The sequence below is a fragment of the Choloepus didactylus genome, chromosome 27 (genome assembly GCF_015220235.1).
Source record: "Choloepus didactylus isolate mChoDid1 chromosome 27, mChoDid1.pri, whole genome shotgun sequence".
Classification (NCBI taxonomy): domain Eukaryota; kingdom Metazoa; phylum Chordata; class Mammalia; order Pilosa; family Megalonychidae; genus Choloepus; species Choloepus didactylus.
The window spans coordinates 17,965,999-17,989,568 of record NC_051333.1 but is presented as its reverse complement, the minus strand read 5'-3'; the positions used below and the strand labels follow the sequence as shown (position 1 = coordinate 17,989,568).

At 36.1% G+C, this 23,570-nt stretch overlaps 1 protein-coding gene across 1 annotated transcript in view; it reads left to right on the top strand.

The window, feature by feature from the left end:
• The window catches only part of LOC119521185, an 83,420-nt gene extending 74,033 nt beyond the window's left edge, over positions 1 to 9,387 (top strand). Inside the window, exon 12 of the mRNA XM_037819229.1 lies at positions 5,086 to 9,387. Within this exon, the coding sequence (XP_037675157.1) occupies positions 5,086 to 6,446 (1,361 nt within the window). The 3' untranslated portion in view covers positions 6,447 to 9,387. The remainder of the gene's footprint in view (positions 1 to 5,085) is intronic.
• Positions 9,388 to 23,570: the final 14,183 nt, after the last annotated feature.

Sequence of the window (23,570 nt, the reverse complement as noted above, 5' to 3'; positions counted from 1 at the left end):
GACCTGGAATAGGATCTGGAGAGGCTCTGAAAAGCCTTGCAAGTCCCCTGCACTTTCTGGCCTACCCAGGAGATGCCGCTGTTTTGTGACTTAATCACCCTCAGAAGCTGTTTTCCACCTGGACTCCTGGCAGCATCTGACGTGGTGGGACTGAAACTGCTTGGTTGTCGTCCTCTCACTTCATTGTCCAAAATCTGGCCGTGTATGGGGCGGTCATAGACTGTACTTACGGCAGAGGACTTCCCGAGCTGCCCAGTCTGCAGCCATCCCCCAGGCAAGGATTGGGCCTCCACCTGCTCTTTCCTCCAGGATCCAGGGCTGCAAACACAGTCTCTGTCCACATTTTCTCAGACTCTTCATCCCTCAGTGACCTGAGCCTTGATGTGTCCTCCCCTGTTGCTTGGGTCCCAAAACAGTTGATTTGAGAAGTTTCTGCCTGGCTGCTTGCTGCTTTTGGGGATGATTTTGCAGTTGCCTCCCTGATCCTCCATTTTGGAAATTCCTCCTTGCTACCATTTTGTATTCCTCCCTTCCCCACAGCTTAAGTCCTGCTGTGGGTCCCTGTTTGCTTGTGTCTGTGTCTGGATATAGGCGGTGATCTGTCTCACTACTGTGAGAGATTTTATAGTCTGTTTTCCTGGTGGGAGGCGGATGGGATCCTGGCTGCTGCCTCTGTGCGCTTTCCGAGATGTGTGAAACCAAGTGAGGGGGAGGGGAGAGGACTAGCTGGTTTGGGATGAGAGTTTCCTACTTGATACTTTTCTTTCCTCAATTCAGCATTCATGGAATTCTTCTGCAGTCTATACCTTCCTCCAGAGTTCTGAACATGTGAGAATTTCTTTATTGCATTCTAAAGAAAGTCTTAAAAAACAAAAGTCTTACATGTCCTAATGAAATTTACGTAATTACTAATTTACTTTATCTTAATAGACTTGAACACACACATATACACAGTTAAGTTTCAGAATCACAACACCAATATTGTTAGTAGTATGTTTACTTAAAAAAATTAATATTTCTATTCATTTTTTTGTCATCAGCCATATTGTTTTAATTATTGAGGCTTTTTAGTGAGTTTTTATTAACTCCTTGGGTAGTCCTTTCTCCTTTCTCTTCTCTTTCAGTTTTCTGATTATTCTTGGTTGTTTATTTTTCATATGGATTTCAAATCGACGTGTTTAATTCTAGGGAAAATAAATCCATTATTATTTTCATTTGGATTGTATTGCCAACACAATCAAGTTTTATAAAAGTTCCATCATCCCTCAAAATTCACATATGTCCCCAGTGTTTCATCATTAAATTAAATTAGTGTCTGAGCTAAAAAAATTTTTTTTTTTTTTTTAATTAAGTGTTAAGGAAGTAACTGTACATTTTTGTTATTTCAAGTGCTTATTTAAAAATAAGGAGTAAGTGCTGAATTGTGTTCAGATGCTTTTTCAAAGTCTATGGAAATGATCATATTTTAGTAGATTTCCTAATAGTGAACTGCCTTTGCATTCCTGTAATAAATCACACTCAGTCATGATATATTTTATTTTAGTATGCTATAGGATTCAGTTTGTTCTTATTTTATTTAGGGTTTTTGCATGAATTTTCATAAGTGATATTGGAATATAGTTCTCCTTTACTGGGTGTTTTTTTTTTTTCTTTGTTGGGTTTTGATTCCATTTTTGTACTCATTTTTTAAAATAATTTCACTGTTTTTCTTTTGTTTTTTAATGTTCTCGACCATTTACAGTTGAACTTAGATACTTTCTAAAGGTTTGAAATAATTTCTGGAATAAGTCTTGACTACCTTCTCTATACTTAGAAAATTGCCCTTTATTGGCATGGTAGGCCTTTAGGATTTTCAAAATATTGTTTTGTGAGTTATTTGCTAGTGTCAAGAACTGTGAAGGATCTGAGATTTTACAAAGCATAGCAAGCAGTATGATCATCAGCATATGTGCTTCAGTTCCTCCTTGCCCCAATTCCCTCAATATGGGTAGGTCTGCATGAATACCTCCCCATGCATTGGGTTGCATTACAGGAGAGGAGCCCTGAACTTTGAGAACTCAAATCTGTTATAGTGGGAAATAAGCATGTGTGATCTTTGCTCCTGAGAGACAGTACAATTGAACCAAACACCTCTAATGAAGAATCTTTTTAAAGATAATCCAGAACAGAGATGATCTTTGCCTCTGCTTCCAGGATATGCAGAAATGTGAGAAACCCATGGGGAATTATTTTTGAACACCTTGTTGCCATCTTTTATTTTGTTTGAAATGCTTTCTCTTTTTTACTTATTATGTAAGCTAATGGTTAATCTATTTACTGGTTTTTGTTTTCAATCAACCTGGGTTTTTATTTGTATATTAATTCCATTGTTTTTCTGTTATCTTCTTAATGAAACTCTGATTTTATTTTAATTTATTCGGTCCTTATTCCCTCAGTTTACTTTGTTGTTCTTTTGCTTACTGTTGAGTGGGACATTTAATTCATATAATTATTTTCTTTTTTATTGCTCTAAGAATTTAAATGTGTGAATTAATACTCTTCAACAATTTGTGGCTAGAGTTAATAGATTCTAAATGGTATTTTCATTATTATTGTTTTCTAGAAATTCCACAGTTTAGTTATTATTCTGAGACTTATTCAGTAGGAAGTTTAAAAAATTTGAAGTGATGGTATCTCTTGGTTTTATGATTTAAAAAATTTTCTGTTTTGTTGTAAAATAACCAGATATTGTTTGAGTCATTTTAACATTTTTACGCATTCAAACTGTAGCCACAGAAAAAATTTCTCTCTTCTATCACTGTGACTTCTCCCCCAGTTTTTGCTTATCTAGTTCAGCATTTTAGATTTTCTGGAAGCACATACCCAATCTGGATCACAGTCTTCCAGTTCACATCCAGCATATCCTTTATTTTTACTCTGTTGCACTCGGGTGATCCCTGACTCCCTTCTGTATATGACAGTCATTCTGCTGTGCTCAATGTCTACCTATGTCTCTTGGCTCAGGATTTCATAACCATTTTAATGTTTTCATGCTTGAAAAGTATTTGAGATACTTTTCTGGAAAGTAGAAAAGTTGTTTTTGCTGTGGGGAAATGGAAAGGAACCCTTGGTAAAGTATATGAAGGAACAAAAGGTTTGTCTACGTAACATTGATAAGTAATATAAACTCTAGTGGGGATAAGTAAATCATTGTAGAAGAGTGTAAAACATTCAGGACAGGTGTACATAATCATTAATGGTTACATAATTATGGGAATTAAATGAGTAACATCAAGTGTGTGTTTGGGCTTTGTTATTTAATGGTGAAAGATGTTAGAGATTGTTTCTGCCCTTGGGGGAATTTAAGGGTAAGACCCTAACAAAATACCAGATGAGAAAATTAATAAATATTTTATTCCAAAATTGGGAAAACTATAATAAAGTCTGAGACAGAACATAAAATGCTTAAACAGTTCTAGTGCATTCTCTGAGCTCAAAAGAGGCTAATATTGGCAGTAACAGAAAGAATAAACAAGAAAGAAGTCTTACAGGTAAGCAAAAACTTTATCATCCAGGTTAAGATATTTATCTTTTATTCTAGTTAAAGAGCAGTCATTGAAATAATTAAGATTCAAACACAGATAAGCATCAGAATATTATCTTCTGAGAATATAAATAAGAACGAAACAAACATATTCTTAGGACCTAGTTTCAGCAGTTAAGAATACTTCTTACTAGTTTTAACAAGTCTCCACCTGATACTTATCCAGACTTAAATTTGAGAACCACTGACTTGGCTTGTTCCCCTAAGCACCAGCTTTACCTCCATTCATGGACTCTCTTTATTCTCCATGTGTCTCTTGCCTTTTTTCAAAATGTATGACAGTAAATTTGTTCCATAATACAAAAAAGTTTAATACTGATAGGAAATAAGGTATTGATGTTAGTATAATGTACAAGTTTTTGGTTGCCAGGCAATTTTTCTCAGATATGTGGAGCCAGAATGAATGTATTTATAGCCCTAGGTAGGAAAGGGTAAAGTCCTCAGTGATGTGTTATTATCAGAATCCCTTTCATTTCTGTTTTAAGAAAATTATAAGGGCCTGCACCCAGGGTTCCATCTAAGAGAATTGTGTTTTCAATCTTGCCTGGTTTATATCTAAAGACAGGTTGCATTTTTCGGTGTTCCTACTTTAATGGTAGGCTCACTGGCTCAGGGATTCATTTTTATAAGAATTTGTTTTTATAAGAATAAGTAGTTTTTATATGCAGTGTCTTAAACCCAATATTTTCACTCTGTTTTTGTGCATTTTAGTATCTATGAAGCAGCCTTCAGACATGCTGAGCTGCTTTCTTGATTATCCAGGTTATCCTTTGAGGTACCAGCTGTTACTTTTGTTAGTGCTTTGGTTATAAAGTTGCATAGATTTTAGTGGTCTGCTTCAGTCCTGTTTTCCCCATGAACCATGTAAATTTTCTGTGTTTAATTTTACAGAAAATGAGGTTTTGTAGAAACACATGTGGCATTGTAGCAGAAATGCCTGTTTTAGAGATGTCCTATTCCATTCACTTGTAAGGAATTTTTTAAATTTTAATTTAATTTTTAAATTAAATTCATCTTTATTGAGACATATTCACATACCATACAGTCATCCATGGTGTACAATCAACTGTTCATAGTACCATCATATAGTTGTGCATTCATTACCCCAGTCTATTTTTGAACATTTTCCTTACACTAGAAAGAATAAGAATAAGAATAAAAAATAAAAGAAAAAAGAGCACCCAAATCATCCCCCCATCCCACCCTATTTTTCATTTAGTTTTTGTTCCCACTTTTCTACTCATCCATCCATACACTGGATAAAGGGAGTGTGATCCACAAAGTTTTCACAATCACACTGTCACCCCTTGTAAGCTACATTGTTATACAATCATCTTCAAGAGTCAAGGCTACTGGGTTGGAGTTTGCTAGTTGCAGGTGTTTACTTCTAGCTATTCCAATACATTTAATAGGCGTTTTAAGTTTGCTGTGTTTCTATAGAAGTTTTCTTTCATCTGAAACAGGAAAACAGTATGTATTTGCTTTTTTGTTTTTTTTTTCAGATTTGGAGTCCAGATACACAACCAATAATTTCTCTCCAGAAAAGGATATTTATGAAATATATTCATTTCAATGGGAGATAATGGAAAGAATTAAAAGCTATAACCTTCAGGGCTCCATTTTTGGTAATGATTGGGAATGCAAAAGCAATATTGAGGGGGAAAAGCGACCGCAAGAGGGATATTTAAGGCAAATTACCTCTGAAGAAGTTACCACTTATAAAAGTCACGATTTCTTTACTAATTATCAGAGAGTTCATAATGGAGAAAAGTTATATGAATGTAAGGAATGCGGGAAGACCTTTATTCGTCGCTCAACACTTAGTCAACACCTGAGAATTCATACTGGTGAGAAACCTTATAAATGTAAGGAATGTGGACAGGCCTTTAGACAGCGTGCACACCTTATTCGACATCACAAACTTCATACTGGTGAGAAACCCTATGAATGTAAGGAATGTGGGAAGGCCTTTACAGTGCTCCAAGAACTTACTCAACATCAGAGACTTCATACCGGTGAAAAACCTTATGAATGTAAAGAATGTGGAAAGGCCTTTAGAGTGCATCAGCAACTTGCTCGACATCAGAGAATTCACACTGGCGAGAAACCGTATGAATGTAAGGAATGTGGGAAGACCTTTAGACAGTGTACGCACCTTACTCGACATCAGAGACTTCATACTGCTGAGAAGTTGTATGAATGTAAAGAATGTGGGAAAGCCTTTGTATGTGGTCCAGACCTAAGAGTCCATCAGAAAATTCATTTTGGTGAGAAGCCCTATGAATGTAAGGAATGTGGAAAGGCTTTTAGAATATGTCAACAACTTACTGTCCATAAGAGTATCCATACTGGTGAGAAGCCCTATGAATGTAAGGAATGTGGAAAGACTTTTAGATTAAGGCAACAACTTGTTCGCCATCAGAGAATTCATAATCGTGAGAAACCCTATGAATGTATGGAATGTTGGAAGAACTTTAGTAGTTACTCACAGCTTATTTCACATCAGAGCATTCATATTGTTGAGAGACCCTATGAATGTGAAGAATGTGGTAAGGCCTTTAGGGTGATCTCACAACTTACTCAACATCAAAGTATCCATACTGGTGAAAAACCTTATGAATGTAAAGAATGTAGGAAACCCTTTAGACTGCTCTCACAACTTACTCAACATCAGAGTATTCATACTGGTGAGAAGCCTTATGAATGTAAGGAGTGTGGTAAGGCTTTTAGACTTTATTCATTTCTTACTCAACACCAGAGAATTCATACCGGGGAGAAACCCTATAAATGTAAGGAATGCAAGAAGGCCTTTAGACAGCATTCACACCTTACTCAGCATCAGAAAATTCATAGTGGAATTTAATAGAAGAAAGCCTTCAAATATATATTATATAATAGAGCATCAGGAAATTCATTCCCGAGAAAATTAGTTTCATGCACACAGCTCATAAGAGATTTCATATTAGAGCAAGTTTATTGATTTAAAAGCCTCCTGTCACCACTCAAACATTATTTATCTTTAGCAAATTTGTATGTGAGAATAATGTAATGAATGTAGGAAAATCTTTAGCCTTTTTATCTTCTCCATTTCACTACTTTATTACTAGTGTGATATTGGCAAGAAACTTCAACTTCAGTGCCTCATTTAACTCATAACATTGTGATAATAGTACCTATGTGTATGTTATTTATTGCTGTGTAACAAATTACCACATACATAATAGCTTAAAACAACACATTATCTCACAATTTCTATAGGTCAGGAGTCTGGGCATGACTTATTTGGGTCCTCTGCTTCAGAGTCTCTTATAGGATGTCAAGTTTTGGCTAGGACTGGAGTTTCATCTGAAGGCTCAACTGAGGAAAGATCCACTTCTAACCTCATATGGTTGTTGGGTGACTTCATTTCATTGAGGGCTGTTGGACTGAGGACCTCAGTTTCCAGTTGGCTGTTGGCCAAAAGCTATCCTCAGTTACTTGCCACTTGGACCTCCAATGTGGCTGTCTTCATCAAAAATCTGCAAGCTGAGAAGGCAAGACAGTCTGTTAGCAAGATGGAAGTTAAAGTCTAATGATGAAATCTAATCATGGAAGTGACAGTTCATTACCTTTGCTGTGTTGGTTAGAAGCAAGTCACTAGGCCAGCCCATATTCAAGGGAAGGGGATTAATCAAGAGAGTAAATTCCAGGAGGCAGGGACCATAGTGGGCCTTTTTGGAGTGCTTGCCACACTGTAATCGGATTATTTTAAGAATTAAGTAGTTACAACTTGGAAGAATAGCAGCCACATAGATGTATTGTAAATATTATCTATAATTGTTTTTATTATTAGTGTTTGTGAAGTCATATGGAAAGAAGAGTCTATAGAAGTAAATAAATGTAGTTAGGCCTTCTGTCACCTCTCAGCACTTATTAAACTTAAAATAATTTATTCTAGATAAAATCTAGATTATAGTGAATGTGTATTCTTCATCCCTTGAAATGCATCAGAAATTTCAGGCTGAAAAGAAGCCCTATGAATTTCATGAACATGGGATTGTTAAGAGTACATCTGCTAAAGAAAAAGAGAAATATGAACTTACTTGCCTGTAATTCCAAAATGCAAATGGCTTACAATCCCCATTGTCTGGACACAGGTTAAGATTAATTAGAAAATGTCAAAAAGATGGCAAGAAAGAAACTAACCGTTTGGAAATTTTATATCACGTGTGTATGTGTATGATTCCTGTGTGAAAAAAACATAATTCCATTGCAGTCAGTATACTTTTTGATGCTCACATGCCTCCATTGCTGATTAGAAGTTCTTTCAAGTAGGGTCTTTTCACTTGACCCCATCAGTAGTTTGATAGTTATCAAACTATTCATTATGGCTGCAAAGTAGATACTGAAAGAATAATAGGTTTAGAAAAAAAATCACTATTTTCTATCTGCTAATGGAATAATAAATCCAGTAAATTCTCTTCAATGGATGCTGAAGCTATCTGGTGAAAGATTGATGGAGTTTTATAGTGGATATATAAAGCTGGCCACCTCTGAACCCTTTGTTCATTCAATCTTAATCTCAATAAAAGTGGGACTATGGACTATCAGACAATGTGTACTTCCTGATATAATGCATCAGGAAGTACCGAGCACTAGCTATGAAGTCTTACCAAGTTAATATACTGAAGGGATCAACCCTTTGCATCAGATTCTTTAAAATCAAGAATTGGGAGAATAGATGAAAGGGTAAATGGCACCACAATGAACTAATTAACAAGATCTGATTTCTTCAATGGGTGACAAGAAAAAAGAAAAGGAAAAGAGCAACCATTAATGGATTAAAAGAGACTTGAGAGACATATAACTGAATTCATTTTGTGGGCATTATTTTGACCTGGATTGAATAAAATATAAAATGACACTTTGGAGACATTGGGGAAATGTATACATGAACCAAGTATTAGAAATAATTTTATTAGGGGTGATAATGTCAATGTGCTTATTAAAAAAATAAAAGACCCTATTTGTTAGAAACATGTACTTACATATTTATGAAGTGACAAGGTGTCTGGGTTTGCTTTAAAATATTCCAACAAAATAAGAAAAAAAAATGGGGGAGAGCTGGAATCTAGTTTGGCAAAATGTTGACATTATTATGGAGTGGTTCGTTCATTGCTGTTCATTCTTATAATATTACTACTTTTTTTGAAGTGTGTGTTTGAAAGTTATATAATAAAATGTTTAAAAATGCAGATCAAAACTGAGGTATAGATAGAAATGAATGACAATGAAATGCTTACATATCTAAACTTGTAGAGGATGTAACCAAAGTTCTATTCAGTGAGAAATTAATACCCTTTAATGCAATAAGGAAACATCATTTGCATATGCAATCGCATTTTGTTCACTTTATCCTCAGCAACCAATTTAGGGCCTATTACATAGTAGGCACTTGATAAATGTGTTGCAAGAATGAATTGACATTTATGTCAAGAAACCAGAAAGAGAACAAATTAAAACCTAAGCAAGTAAAGAGAAGCAAAGTACAATTAAAAATAGACATTAAGAGACAAGACAATAGCAGGCGTCATCTAGTGTTAACAATGACTAGATTTTGGCAGATCTAATGAAAGAAAAATAAAAGGTTAATACATTTAGAGCACTAACGATGAAGGTAATAAAACTACAAATCATCAAGAAGATTCTTTGAAAGTTATAAATACTATGTATGTATTCCAAAACATGTAAAAGTATAAAAGAATATGTTATTACAGTTGGCTTCATACTATAGAACATGAAAAAACAAATGTGTATGTGTATATATAACCTCTTTTTAAAATTCAGCTTTACTGAGATATATTCACATACCATACAATTATCCATGGTGTACAATTAACTGTTCACAGTACCATCATATAGTTGTGCATTCATCATCCCAGTCTATTGTCGAGCATTTTCCTTATACCAGAAAGAATAAAAATAAGAATAAAAAATTAAAGAACACCCAAATCATCCCCCCCATCCCACCCTATTGTTCATTTAGTTTCTGTCCCCATTTTTCTACTCATCCATCTGTACACTGGACAAAGGGAGTGTGATCCACAAGGTTTTCTCAATCTCACTGTCACCCCTTGTAAGCTACATAGTTGTACAATTGTCTTCAAGAACCAAGACTACTGGGTTGCAAGTTGATAGTTTCAGGTATTTACTTCTAGCTATTCCAATACACCAAAACCTAAAAAGGGATATCTTTATAGTGCATAAGAATGCCCACCAGAGTGACCTCTCGACTCCATTTAAAATCTCTCAGCCACTGAAACTTTATTTCGTTTCATTTCGCTTCCCCCTTTTGGTCAAGAAGATGTTCTGAATCCCATGATATCAAGTCCAGATTCATCCCCGGGAGTCATATCCTGTGTTGCCAGGGAGATTTACACCCCTGGGAGTCAGATAACCTTGTGTTTTATAAATGGATCTGATATTTGTACAGATAAAAACTCTGTGGAATAGATAATCCTTAAGATTTTACCAATTCATTGTGCAGAGCTAAAATAATCCTGATACAAAACTAAGTGAGGGAGGATGCGGGGCAAGATGACAGAGTGGTGAGATGTGGGTCTTAGTTACTCCTCTGGGGCAGTTGGTAGCCAGGAACTGCATGGAACAGACACTGCAGAGGAGTTTGAGTTTTGACATACTTCTTACAACACTCATGAACGCATGGAGCAGCTGAGATCAGCGAAATCTGTAAGTTCTTGTGGCCTGGGGGCCCATGCCCCTCCCTGCCAGGCACAGTCCCGAGGGAGGAGGGACCATCAGTGCTCGGAACCAGGAGGGAGAACTGCAGTTGCACTACTGATTAACAAACTCAGACTGGTGAACAGAAACTCCAACCATAGATAAACTGAGACCAGACACTGAGAATTTGGAGCAGTCAGCCCAGAAGAGAGGAGATAGGGATAGCAAAAACAGGAAAAATAAGTAAGTAAATAAATAAAAACAGAGACTTTTGGAGTTGGGGGTGAACATAATATGGAGAAGGGCTGGGCTCAAACAGAATCAGGCACATATGCAAACCCAGAGGGCCAGGACCCTTCTCTGAAAAGCCGTTTTTTCTTGTTTCTTGATTGTTCCTTAATTGCCTTCAAGCCCTTGTCTTTTTGCATTTCAGTAGCCCATCAGAACTGCAAGGACTGTATAGTCTATACTGGGCCCTTTTTTTTTTTTTTTTAATCTTTTTCTCTTTTTTAAAAAATAACTGTTCTAAGAAGCCCATTAGAGAAAGCCTCAAAGACTTGCAGTTTGGGCCCAGTAAAGAGCAGAGCTAAAAATGCTCTGAGAAACAAAGCAATAAGTCTAGTGGTGGAAAAAATTCACTAAAGACCATAAATTCCCAAGAAAAGGTGGGCATGGCCCAGCTCCAGTGGCACCCCTCCTTTGGGGAACTGAGACCCCAGGGGCTGGAATTCGGAAACCAGCTTCAGTCACCCATGCCCCCAACAGTGTCAGGGTCACCAGGAGAACTAACGGCTCCATACATCCACACACTGGTGGGGGAGCTGTGGGTTGTTAAGCACCACCTGCTGGATGGCATAGGAGAAGCACAGAGTCTAAAGGCTTCACAGGATGATCTCCTTCTCAAGGAAACTCCTTACCCTTCTCCTGAGACCTGGGCCTGTCCAGATTGGAAAAGCCTGACTCCGGTTGGCCATATCTGAGGAGACCCTCACACAAAAAGGCTACATAGAGGCAGGGCAAGAAACAGAAAAACAAGAGGTGAAAAACTCCGATAAAAGAGAACCTAAGTTAGAGGCCTAGAATAAGCTGAACTAAACACCAAAGGTTAGAGAACGAAGCCAACCAAAAAGAAAACCCTAGGTAAAAGAAAATGAGCTCCAGAATAAACTAATCAAGAAAGCCAGAAAGTCAGAAGCTGGTTTCTGAATTCCAGCTGAAGATAATGAGCCATACTAGGAAACATGAAAATATGGATTAGACAAAGGAACAAACTAATAGTTCAACTGAGATACAAGAGTTGAAGCAATTAATGCTAAATCAATTCAATGAACTGATGAAAGAACTAATTAAAGATGTTCAAACGAATCTCATAAATGAACTCAAAAATCAAATCAATGAACTCAGGGAAGATATAGCAAAAAAAAGATGAAAAGATATAAGACATACCATAAAGAAGTCATAAACTTGAAAAGACAAATGGCAGAACTTATGGGAATGAAGGGCATAATGGAGAAGATGAAAAAGACAGTGGAGGGATACAGCAATAGATTTGAATAGGCAGAAGAAAGGATCAGTGAATTGGAAGACCAGACATTCAATTCATACACACAAAGAACAGATGGTGAAAAGAATGGAAAATACGAGCAGGGTCTTAGGGAGCTGAGTGACAATACGAAGCACACAAATATACATGTTATAGGTGTCCCAGGGGAGAAGAGCGGGGAAAGGGGGCAGAAAGAATAATAGAAGAAATCACTGAAAATTTCCCAACTCTTATGAAAGAAATTACAGATTCAAGAAGACAGTGCACCCCAAACAGAATAGATCCGATAGACCTACTCCAAGATACTGATCAGATTGCCCAATGACAAAGACAGAGTTCTGAAAGCAGCAAGAGAAAAGCAATTCATCACATACAAGGGAAGCTTGATAAGACTACGGATTTCTCCGCAGAAACCAGGGAAGCGAGAAAACATTGGTATGATATATTTCAGATACTGAAAGAGAACTGCCAACCAAGAATTCTATATCCAGCAAAACTGTCCTTCATAATGAGGGAGATTAAAATATTTTCAGACAAATAGACACTGAGAGAGTTTGTGAATAAGAGACTGGCACTACAAGATATACTAAAGAGAGTGCTACAGGAGATAGAAAAAGACAGGAGAAAGAGGTTTGAAGAGTGTAGAATGAAGATTATCAGGAAGGGGAAAAAGAGAGAGAGAAAAAAATAAGACATGACACAAAATCCAAAAGACAAAATGGTAGAAGAAAGTACTGCCCTTACAGTAATAACACTAAATGTTAATGGATTAAACTCCCCAATAAAAGACACAGATTGGCAGAATGGATGAAAAAACAGGACCCATCTATATGCTGCTACAAGAAACTCATCTTAGACACAAGGAAAAATAGGTGAAAGTGAAATGTTGGAAGAAGATATTTATGTGAACAGCAACCAGAAAAAAGCAGGAATAGCTATTAATATCAGATAAATTAGACTCCAAAGTAAAACAATTAAAAGACAAAGAAGGACACTATATATTAATAAAAAGGTTAATTCATCAAGAAAAGATAACAATCATAAATATTTATGCACCAAGCCAGAGTGTCCCAAAATTCATGAGGCAAACACTGAGAACAGTGAAAGGAGAAGTAGATAACCCTACAGCAATAGTTGGAGACTTCAATACACCACTCTCATCAATGGATAGAACATATAGACAGAGTATCAATAAGGACACAGAGATGTTGAATTATATGATAAGTGAACTAGACTGGCAGACATTTATAGAACACTACACCCTATAGCAGCAGGATACACATTTCTCAAGTGCTCATGTAACATTCCCTAGGACAGACAACATGTTAGGTCACAAAGCAAGTCGCAACAAATTTAAAAATATTAATATTATAAAAAATAGTTTCTGAGATCATAATGGAATGAAGTTGGAAATAAATAGCAGGCAGAAGATTGTAAAATTCACAAATATATGGAGAAAAACAGCACACTCTTAGAAAACCAGTAGGCAAAGGAAGAAATTACAAGAGAAATTAGTAAATACTTTGAGGCAAATGACAGTGAAAACACAACATATCCAAACTTATGGGATGTGGCAAAGGTGGTGCAGAGAGGGAAATTTATTGCCCTTAACAGCTATATTAAAAGAGAGAGAGAGAGCAAAAAATGAGGAATCACTGTCCACCTGGAGGAACTAGAGAAAGAAACAGCAAAACTAAACGAAGCAAACAAAAGGAAAGAAATAACAAGATTACAGCAGAAATAAATGAATTGAGAATAGGAAAGCAATAGAATCAACAAAACCAGAAGCTGGTTCTTTGAGAAAAATCAACAAATTTGATGGGCCCCTAGCTAGGTGAGGAGAGAGAGCGAGAGACGAGAGAGAGAGAGAGAGAGAGAGAGAGAGAGGAGAGAGTAGAGAGAGGAGAGGAGAGAGAGAGAGAGGAGAGAGAGAGAGAGAGAGGAGAGAGAGAGAGAGATAGAGAGAGATAGATAGATAGATAGAGAGAGAGAGAGAGAGAGAGAGAGAGAGAGAGAGGAGATGCAAATAAATGCAATCAGAAATGGGAAAGGAAACATAACTATTAACCCTGCAGAAATAAAGGAGATAATGAGAAGATACTATGAGCAACTATATGCTAATAAACTAGATAACTTACATGAAATGGACAACTTCCTAGAAAAGCATACACAACCAACATTGACCCGATAAGAAATAGATGACCTCAACAAACCAGTCACAAGTAAAGAGACTGAGTGAGTCATCAGAAGTCTTCACATGTGAATTCTACCAGATTGAAGAAAGAATACCAATCCTGCTCAAATTCTTCAAAAAAACTGAAGAGGAGGGAAAGCTACCCAACTCATTCTATGAAGCCAACATCACCTTAATACCAAAAGCAGACAAAGATACTACAAAAAAGAAAATTATACACTAATCTCTTTAGTGACCATAGGTGCAAAAATCCTCAACAAGATACATATCGAATCCAGCAGCACATTAAACAAATTATACACTATGACCAAGTGGAGTTTATTCCAGGTATGCAAGGCTGGTTCAACACAAGAAAATCAATTAATGTAATACACCACATCAGTAAATCAAAGCAGAAGAACCACATGCTCATCTCGATCGATGGAGAAAATGCATCTGACAAAATTCAACATCCTTTCTTGATGAAACACTTCAAAGCATAGAAACAGAAGGGAATTTTCTCAATATGATAAAGGCAATGCATGAAAATCCACAGCCAACATTGTACTCGGTGGGGGAGGCTGAAAGCTTTCCCTTTAAGATCAGGAATAAGACAGGGATGCCCACTGTCACCATTGCTATGCAACATTGTGCTGGAAGTTCTAGCTAGAATAATTAGGCAAGAAAAAGAAATAAAAGGCATCCAAATTGGAGAGGAAGAAGTAAAACCTTCACTGTTTGCAGATGACATGATTCTGTATGTAGAAAATCCAGAAAAATCTACAGCAAAGCTATTAGAGCTAATCAATGAAGACATCAAAGTGGCAGGCTACAAGATCAACATGGAAAAATCTGTAGTGTTCTTATACACAAGTAATGTGCAACAAGAGGAAGAAATAAAAAAAATTCCACTTACAATAGCAACCAAAAGAGTCAAGTATTTATGAATAAACTTAATGAAGGCCATAAAAGACCTATACAGAGAAAACTATAAGAAACTGGTAAAAGAAATTGAACAGGGCCTAAAAAAAATGGAACACATACTGTGTTCATGGATTGGAAGACTAAATGTGGTTTAGTCTAAATGTGGTTAAGATGGCAATGTTACCTAAAATGATTTATAGATTCAATGCAATGCAAATTAAAATCCCAACAACTTACTTTGCAGAAATAGAAAAACCAACAACCAAATTTATTTGGAAGGGCAAGGTACCCTGAATAGCCAAAAATATCTTGAGAAAGAGTATTGAAGTGGGAGGTCTCACACTACCTGATTTTGAAGCATATTACAAAGCTACAGTGCTCGAAACAGCATGTTACTGGCATAAGGATAGAAATACCAATCAATGGAATGGAATTTAATGTTCAGAAATAGACTCTCACGTCTACAGACAATTGATCTTTGATAAGGCAGTCAAGCCAAAGCAACTGGAATAGTGCAGCCTCTTCAATAAATGGTGTTTGGAGAACTGGATATTCATTTCCAAAAGAATGAAAGAGGACTCCTATCTCACACCTTATACAAAAATTAACTCCAAATGCATTAAAGACCTAAACATTAGCTTTAAGATCATAAGACTCTTAGAAGAAAATGTAGGGCGATTTCTTAATAGTCTTGAGATAGGAGGTGGTTTCCTAAACTTTACACCCAAAGATCGAGCAACCACAGAACAAATAGACAAATGGGATCTCCTCAAAATCAAACACTTTTGTACCTCAAAGGACTTTGCTAGAAAAGGAAAAAGGTAGCCTACACAATGGGAGACAATATTTGGAAACCACACAGTAGATAAGGGTTTAATATCCTGAATATATAAAGGGACCCTACAATTCAACAACAGAAAGACAAACAACCCAATTTAAAAATGGGCAAAAGACATGGACAGACACTTTTCTGAAGAGGAAATGCAAAAGGCTCAAAAACAGGAAAAAAATGCTCAACTTCACTGGCTATTAGGGAAATGCAAATCAAAACCACAATGAGATACCATCTCACACCTAAGTGAATGGCCATTATCCAAAAAACAGAAAATGACAAGTGCTGGAGAGGATGTGGAGAAAGAGGCACACTTATTCATTGTTAGTGGAAAGGTAGAATGGTCCAAACACTCTGGAAGACAGTTTGAAGGTTCCTTGTGAAGCTTAGTATAGATTTGCCGTATGACCCAGCTGTTCCATTGCTAGGTATATACTCAAAGGAAATGAAACTTAAAAGACACAAATGTACATTTGTAAACCAATGTTTATTGTAGCATTATTCATGATTGCCAAGAGATGGAAACAGCCAAAATGTCCTACGGACGAGTAGATAAACTGGGATATACACATGATGGAATATTATGCAGCTGTAAGACAGAACAAAGACATGGAAAATATAATAACATAGATGAACTTTGAGGACATTATGTTGAGTGAAGTTAGCCAGAAACAAAAGGACAGATACTGTATGATCTCACTAATATGAACTAACATTAACGAGCAAACTTTGAGAGTTAAAAACTGATAACATGGGCTACCAGGAGATAGAAAGAAGTTAGAGATCAGGCATTGATGCGGAAGGACTACAGAATGTTCAGCAGGATTGATTGTATAGGTCCAGAAATAGCATAATACTGTGTGATGGTAGCACAATATTGTAAGTACACTGAACAAAGATGTCTGTGAGTAAAGCTGAAAGAGGTGGGATAGGGAAATGGATAATACCAGAGGTAAAGATAGATGATAAAGACTGGGACTGCATAACTTGGCAAAAACTGGAGTGGCCAGTGACTGTTACTAAATACAAAAATAAAAATGGTTTTGCATGTGGGGGAACAAATGAATATCAACCTTGCAGAGTGTTGAAAATGGACAGTGTGCCAGTTTGAATATATTGTGTCCGCAAATGCCATTATTTGATGTAATCTTGTGTGGGCAGACATTATTGGTGTTGAGTAAACTGTAATTCTTTGAGTGTTTGTTTGGAATGTGCCGCACCCAACTGTGGTGATAACTCTGGGTAATTTCCATGGAGGTGTTGGCCCCCCCATTGGGTGGGTCTGAATTAAATTACTGGTGCACTATATAAGATCAGACAGAAGGAGCGAGCTTGCTACAGTGCAGCTGAGAGACATTTTGAAGAGGAGCTACAGCCAAGAGGGACACTTTGAAGAAAGCACAGGAGCTGTGATGAGAGACATTTTGAAGAAGGCCATTGAAAGCAGACTCTTGCTCTGGAGAAGCTGAGAGAGGACAAATATCCCACGTGCAACTAAGAGTGACATTTTTGAGGAACTGCAGCCTAGAGAGGAATGTCCTGGGAGAAAGCCATTTTGAAACCAGAACTTTGGAGCAGACTCCAGCCACGTGCCTTCCCAGCTAACAGAGGTTTTCCAGACACCATTGGCCATCCTCCAGTGAATGTATCCTTTGTTGATGGACATTTTATGGCCTTAAGATTGTAACTTTGTAACCAAATAAACCCCCTTTTATAAAAGCCAATCCATCTCTGGTGTTTGCATTCTGGCAGCATTAGCAAACTAGAACAATCCCCAAATCATACTCTCTTTCAGAGAAGTCCACTGTTCATGGCTGGGGTGAAAATATTTCCAGTACTGTCTTGGGGCAGTTATAAGTATATATATTCACTATATCCATATATTAGGGTTGCCAAATTTAGCAAATAAAAGTACAATATGCCCAGTTAAATCTGAATTATTTCTATTTATTTCTAATGCATATCTACATTGAGATAAAAGAAAAATATTGCACAAGACATACTTAAAATTATATTCTTTATTTGCAATAAATTTTAAATATCTAACTTACACTATTTCTTTAATTAGATTTCCCTGATGATTTGGCTCTCGTAAGAATTTGCAGAATTTACTTATAAAATTCCTTGCAGTTGCATTATATCATAGCATTTACAATGGTCACATCTAAATTATTTTGTTCTCTCATTCATTAAATATTCATTAATGAAAAAATATGCTCAAAATTAGCATTATGAGGCAGTATACTGAACATACATAACATGGCATTAACAACTCTGAGAGAAGTTCTTCACATTTGATTTGTGGAGTACAATACTGTCTTTCATTATTTCATAACTTTTACACTTTTTAAGATTATGTTGCATCCCTTGATTAATGATATTTTAAAATGCCCCTGACAAAAAAAAAAAAACACCAAAAAAAGAAATAAAAAAGATTGTCATCCATTTCTATTCCTTGCTTCAATGCTACAACCATTTAAAAGAATTGAATTCTCCAATGTCTGAAATTCACTTAAAAAAATAGTCATGACAAGTGCTGTAATAATTATCCACTTCAAACCAGAATTCCTTTTCCTGTTCATCATAAGTAATGTCCCTCTTAAGACCAGCCTTCACACTTAAAGGGATAACTTTTTTTGTCAGTACTTTCTTTAGTACATTCAAAAAATTCCTTTAAGGAAAGGAGTATTTCAACAACACAGCTCTTTTTTTTTTTCTATTTGCACAATTCTATTGTTAAAGAATTGAACAACAGAATTGTTGAAAATTATGAACAAGAAATAATTATTCTTCCCTCAATAGGTTATTTTAAAGGTCATCAAAACTCTAGGGGGCATTTTCTTCAGAATTAAAGGATGATTTCAGATCTTCCAATAAACTGAAGGTTCTCTCAACTGCATTTGTTAAAGGATATTATCTCTACTGAGGAATCTGATAATGAGGGTGCTGACTCCTCTCCATGCCGCTCTCATATGCCACCTGATGCTTTCTGTTCTCATAGTGAAGTACCAGTTATTCCTTCTGATACAGAGGCATATTTAACAGAACATTACCCCAAAACACTGTACAATTTCCAAATGATAAAAAGTGGAAAGTCCTTGCTATAATAACTGGGACAGATAATTCATATCCTTCAAGTCTCATATTAGATTATACTGAAGGAGAAACTAAATAGTAAAAGCTGTGAATATTTTCAAAAAAGCAGAAAGCCCTTCTCAACCTTCTTAGATAGAGATAACATAACCATCTGGTCCTCTGTGTAAATAGAAAGCAGGATGGGACTGTAGCTGTTACTGCAGTACAGATAACTCAGAAGTAAGGTAACAAAGCTGAATGCAGTTTTAATCAAATGTATGCTTATCAACATGATATAATGGCTAAACTGATTATCCCGTTTGTTCAGCTTTCCATCAGCAATATACTGTCCTCACAGGCACATCAGACACCTCATAAGTTAATGTTTGGTGTTGATTCTAATTTGCCTTTTGCAAATGTAGATGATTCTAATTTGTCTAGAGAAGAACAATTATATTTACTGCAGGAAATCAGAGAGGAGCTTACACTGTAGCATCACCCCCCTGAACTCCTGATTGGAAACCTTTCATTTGCCAATTCATCTAGGAGAGGGTACAGAAGTATAACTATGCCCATGTTGGAAAAAGCCTACTAAAATTCTTACAGTGTTGATGATCATACTGTCAAGATATTGTACCCTCTTGGCCAAAAATGAAAGGTTAATATTAATAATTTGAAGCCCACTGTTCATTATGGAAAAATATATACCAGTCTTCAACCTTCAGGATTGGATGATTTGGAATAGGGAAAAAGATACAGAATTTTTAATGAGGAAATATTCCAATATTTATCTAGAGGATCCAGGATGGGAATGTAAAGAAAACTCAAAACACTCTGCACAGGTTAGGTTTACATATTTTTTGTATACTTTGTGTGCCACATCTACATGAATACTTTGCTTGTTCCTTTTTGGACTAATAGTTATTAGACTTATCCTAGGGTTTATTCTATCAGCAGTTTTTAGATTGCAATGGAAAAAAAAATCATCCTGGTCCGATAATTTCTTGGAATAACTAGTGAAACATCCATCACTGATATTCCTGTCACTCTCCAACAATGTCATTGAGAATGGTGAGCCATCCATCCTGCACCTGTTAATGTTCATTTAGAAATACATGGTCTTCAACAAAGTATGTTGAAGTTATACACAAGAAATGAACTTTGGGTATCTTACAAATCCTCTTGATAGTTACCTCTAGTTTGATGCAAGATAATCAGATATATGCCACTGAAGGACAAAAAATTGACTCAGTTAATTGACAATGCATTTTCCCAATTTCAAGAAACTGTCTTGCCTTTTACTTTATCTCTAGATCAGCCATTAAATCAGGAACAATATCAATGAAAGAGGGGTTTTCAAGAATTTGGGCATTGCTATTTAGCAGATTATGCTTCAGACAGAAATTGGTCATCTTCTGAAATTATCCGTGATCATTGCCTCATACCTCCATCTAGTGGCATCTCTGATACCACCGGACTTAATACCTGGAAGTATTACATTCAACCACAAATAATGAGAACAAAAAATGGGAATATTACTAATGAAAATTATGCATGTACTGGTGCAGATAGTAAGCCTGGAGGCAATGCTAAATGTAAACAGGCTATCTGTTTTTCCACCAATATGTATGATAGTGGTGGCAGGTTGCTAGAATTACAATTGAACAAGAACAAGTTCTAAATAAGAAATTATTTCCAATGATTGAAAATAATATAACTGGACTATTGAAGAATTGTGCCCTTTCTTCAGAGTGGAAAAAGAATAATAGTTCTAATGGAGACTCTTCAGATTATTCAAGACTCCCACTATTAGTCAACTTTGTAATTATCCAGAGTTAATTTATTTCCTAAATACCACATATGCTATTTATTCCTTATGGGAAGGAGATTGTGGACATTTTCAAAAGAATATAAGCAGTATATTACTTGAATGTGTTAACTTTACTAAAGTTAAAAATATTCATCCTTATGCATGTCAATTTTGGGGGACAATCCCTGACCCAAACAATATCAAAGAAGAAGTTAAATGCCAATATGAATCACAGTCTTCTCTGAGCGAATTCTGCCTTTATTATCCAAAATGGACTGACTCCGAAATTAAAAGGGATTGGGGACAATTAGCATATTCTAAAATGTTCCCTTCACCAAAATGTAAAAAGGAAAGGAAAATTGTAGAGCCTAAATGTAACATATACTCATATCAGAAATGTACAGCAGAAGCTAAAAGACATCATGCAGACAGCATGGTTAGCTCATTAAATGAATTTTTTTATAACTCAAATAGAGGATCATGCTATTAATATTAAAGAACTTCCAATGGAAGATAAGATATGGAGATTAGTTAATAAAGACAATATGTCTAGTATACAAGTTAAGAGTAAACAAAGGGAAGTAAACCCTTGTCCCTTAAAATGGGGATAAGGAAGCCTCACTAACTCTCAAAAACTTCAGAAAATAAGCCTTATGATGGTTAATTCAATAGCAACTGTATCTACACTTTCTGACTTAGATGATCATTGGTTAGCTAATAGATTACATATGTTAAAAGATCATGCAGTGATCCTTATGGAAGCTACCGTAGAGGGCACTCAGCATATAGATGAATTGACTATAGCTGTGTTGATACAGTCTTATCTACAAAAGTTTAGAATACTCTCCACAGAAGGGAGAATTGACTGGAAAATACTGAATGGGACATGGATTAATGAAGGTCTTAGTATTCCTCCACATGGCATGGAAGTAATTAAGTGAACAGCACACAGCACTATATATGATATAAAGCAAACCTATTCATCTCCAAAAGTATCAGGGAGATGAGGGTTTATTATCAAATAATTCTACCCAGTCAAATATACTATAGTAATTGGCAAATATTAAATATTGGACACTTAGTAAAAACAGGAACTCAACTCAATAAAGATACATCAACCTTATACTCATTAGTCAATAGTGTTCTGAATGATATTATTTAGAACCTAGAGGATGTGAAGAAAGATATTATCTTTTTTTATTTTGAAATAAATTCAAAGTGATAGGAACAGTTGCAAAAACAATACTAACCCCATACAAATAATTCCATCATACCCTGACCCCCCTCCCCCGATAGCTCAATCCACCAACCTTAACATGCTGTCACATCGCTATTTCTCTCCCTATCTATCATCCAGAAAGATATTATTATCTTAATGTGAGGAAATTATTCTACATCAACCTTGTGGAAATAAAACTAAGAGTAAATGTCCAGTAACTGGAAAAAGTTTCATCTTAGAATTCACTCCTTTAAAAAACAGCATTTATATAGTTAGGTAAGATACTATAAACCATAATATACCTCCATATCAATCCTCAATTGTCACTGTCAATGATACAGTAACATGTTTTAAAAAATATGAAAGAAACCTTTATGTAAAGATCAAAGTGTTGTTTTGGGTAACTTTCAAATATCAAAAATACAACTGAGGTTATCATACCTATTTGGAATCTTAGCTAAGCTGAAAAAGATGGAAGTCAAGGTCACTGATACATGAACTAGCATTGAAAAACAAATAGAAGATGTAAAAGCTAACCTTCTTAGACTGAATTTATATGAAGGGGATGCTCCAGAGTGGATCAAGCAATTAAGAGAAGCATTGGGGGATGTCTGGCCTGCTGCTGCCTCAGCTGCTGAAACAATAGCCAGTTTTATGAGTACTGTTACCAAAAGTATCTTTGATGGAATAATTGATATATTAACTTATGCTAAGCCCATGGTCATCCTAATAATTATTGTACTTATAGTACTGATTTTCAGAATTGTAACATGGCTTCCAAATTCTTGGAAAAAGAAGGAACAGTAAAAGTAAAAGAGGGACAAGGAAATACTGCTGTTCTACACCATCTTAATAAAACCTTACTACAAGGCCTTGATAAAAATTAAGAGCTTATGAGATATGGGGACAACCAACCAAATGCAGAGCTTTGCAAATGAGCATGACTAGCACCTGATACTGAGCCCATGTGTCCTGGCCATAACTGTTCCCACTGCTGAATAACCTACCACACGTACTGAGCATTCTGAGCTGCGAGAACACCTGCGCAGCTAGGCAGGAGATCCTGTATCCATCTCCATTTAGATCTTCCAGGACGATGACCTCAATAGCCTTCAACTCACCAGGGCTTGCTTATGTGACAGTGACTATGACCCTGCATGGAACTTGATTTTTCTTTACTGCAAAAACACCACTTGGTGTGGTGGTAAGTTTAAATTTACATGTAATCCTAAACACCATTTTTCTGTATACTATAATTACTCATTTTGGAACTCACCTAAAAAGGGGAACAAAGCAATTATATGGTATTTGGATTTCTGATCACCCTGAATTAGATAAACCAGTAACAGGCTACCATAAGTATTTAAATTTTAATACAGGTATAAGAATGCTATTGTTAGAACCTATGGGTAAAGCAGTCTCTATTTGATAATGGGCTACTGACCCTAATCAAATACATCAAATTATGGGTATGGCCAATTTCTGAAAGGGCAAGAATTCAGAGAGCAGTGTTTGATTATTTCCTTGGAAGAGCATAGGACGAACAGGAGATCCAGATATTAATCAAATTAATGATGGAATAAATTATGTAGAGTAGAGAGAGAGAAGCCAGTGAGAGAGGGTGTCACAGGATAATCTCTACTGAGGAATCTGATAATAAGGATGCTGACTCCTTCTCTCTATGCTTGCTC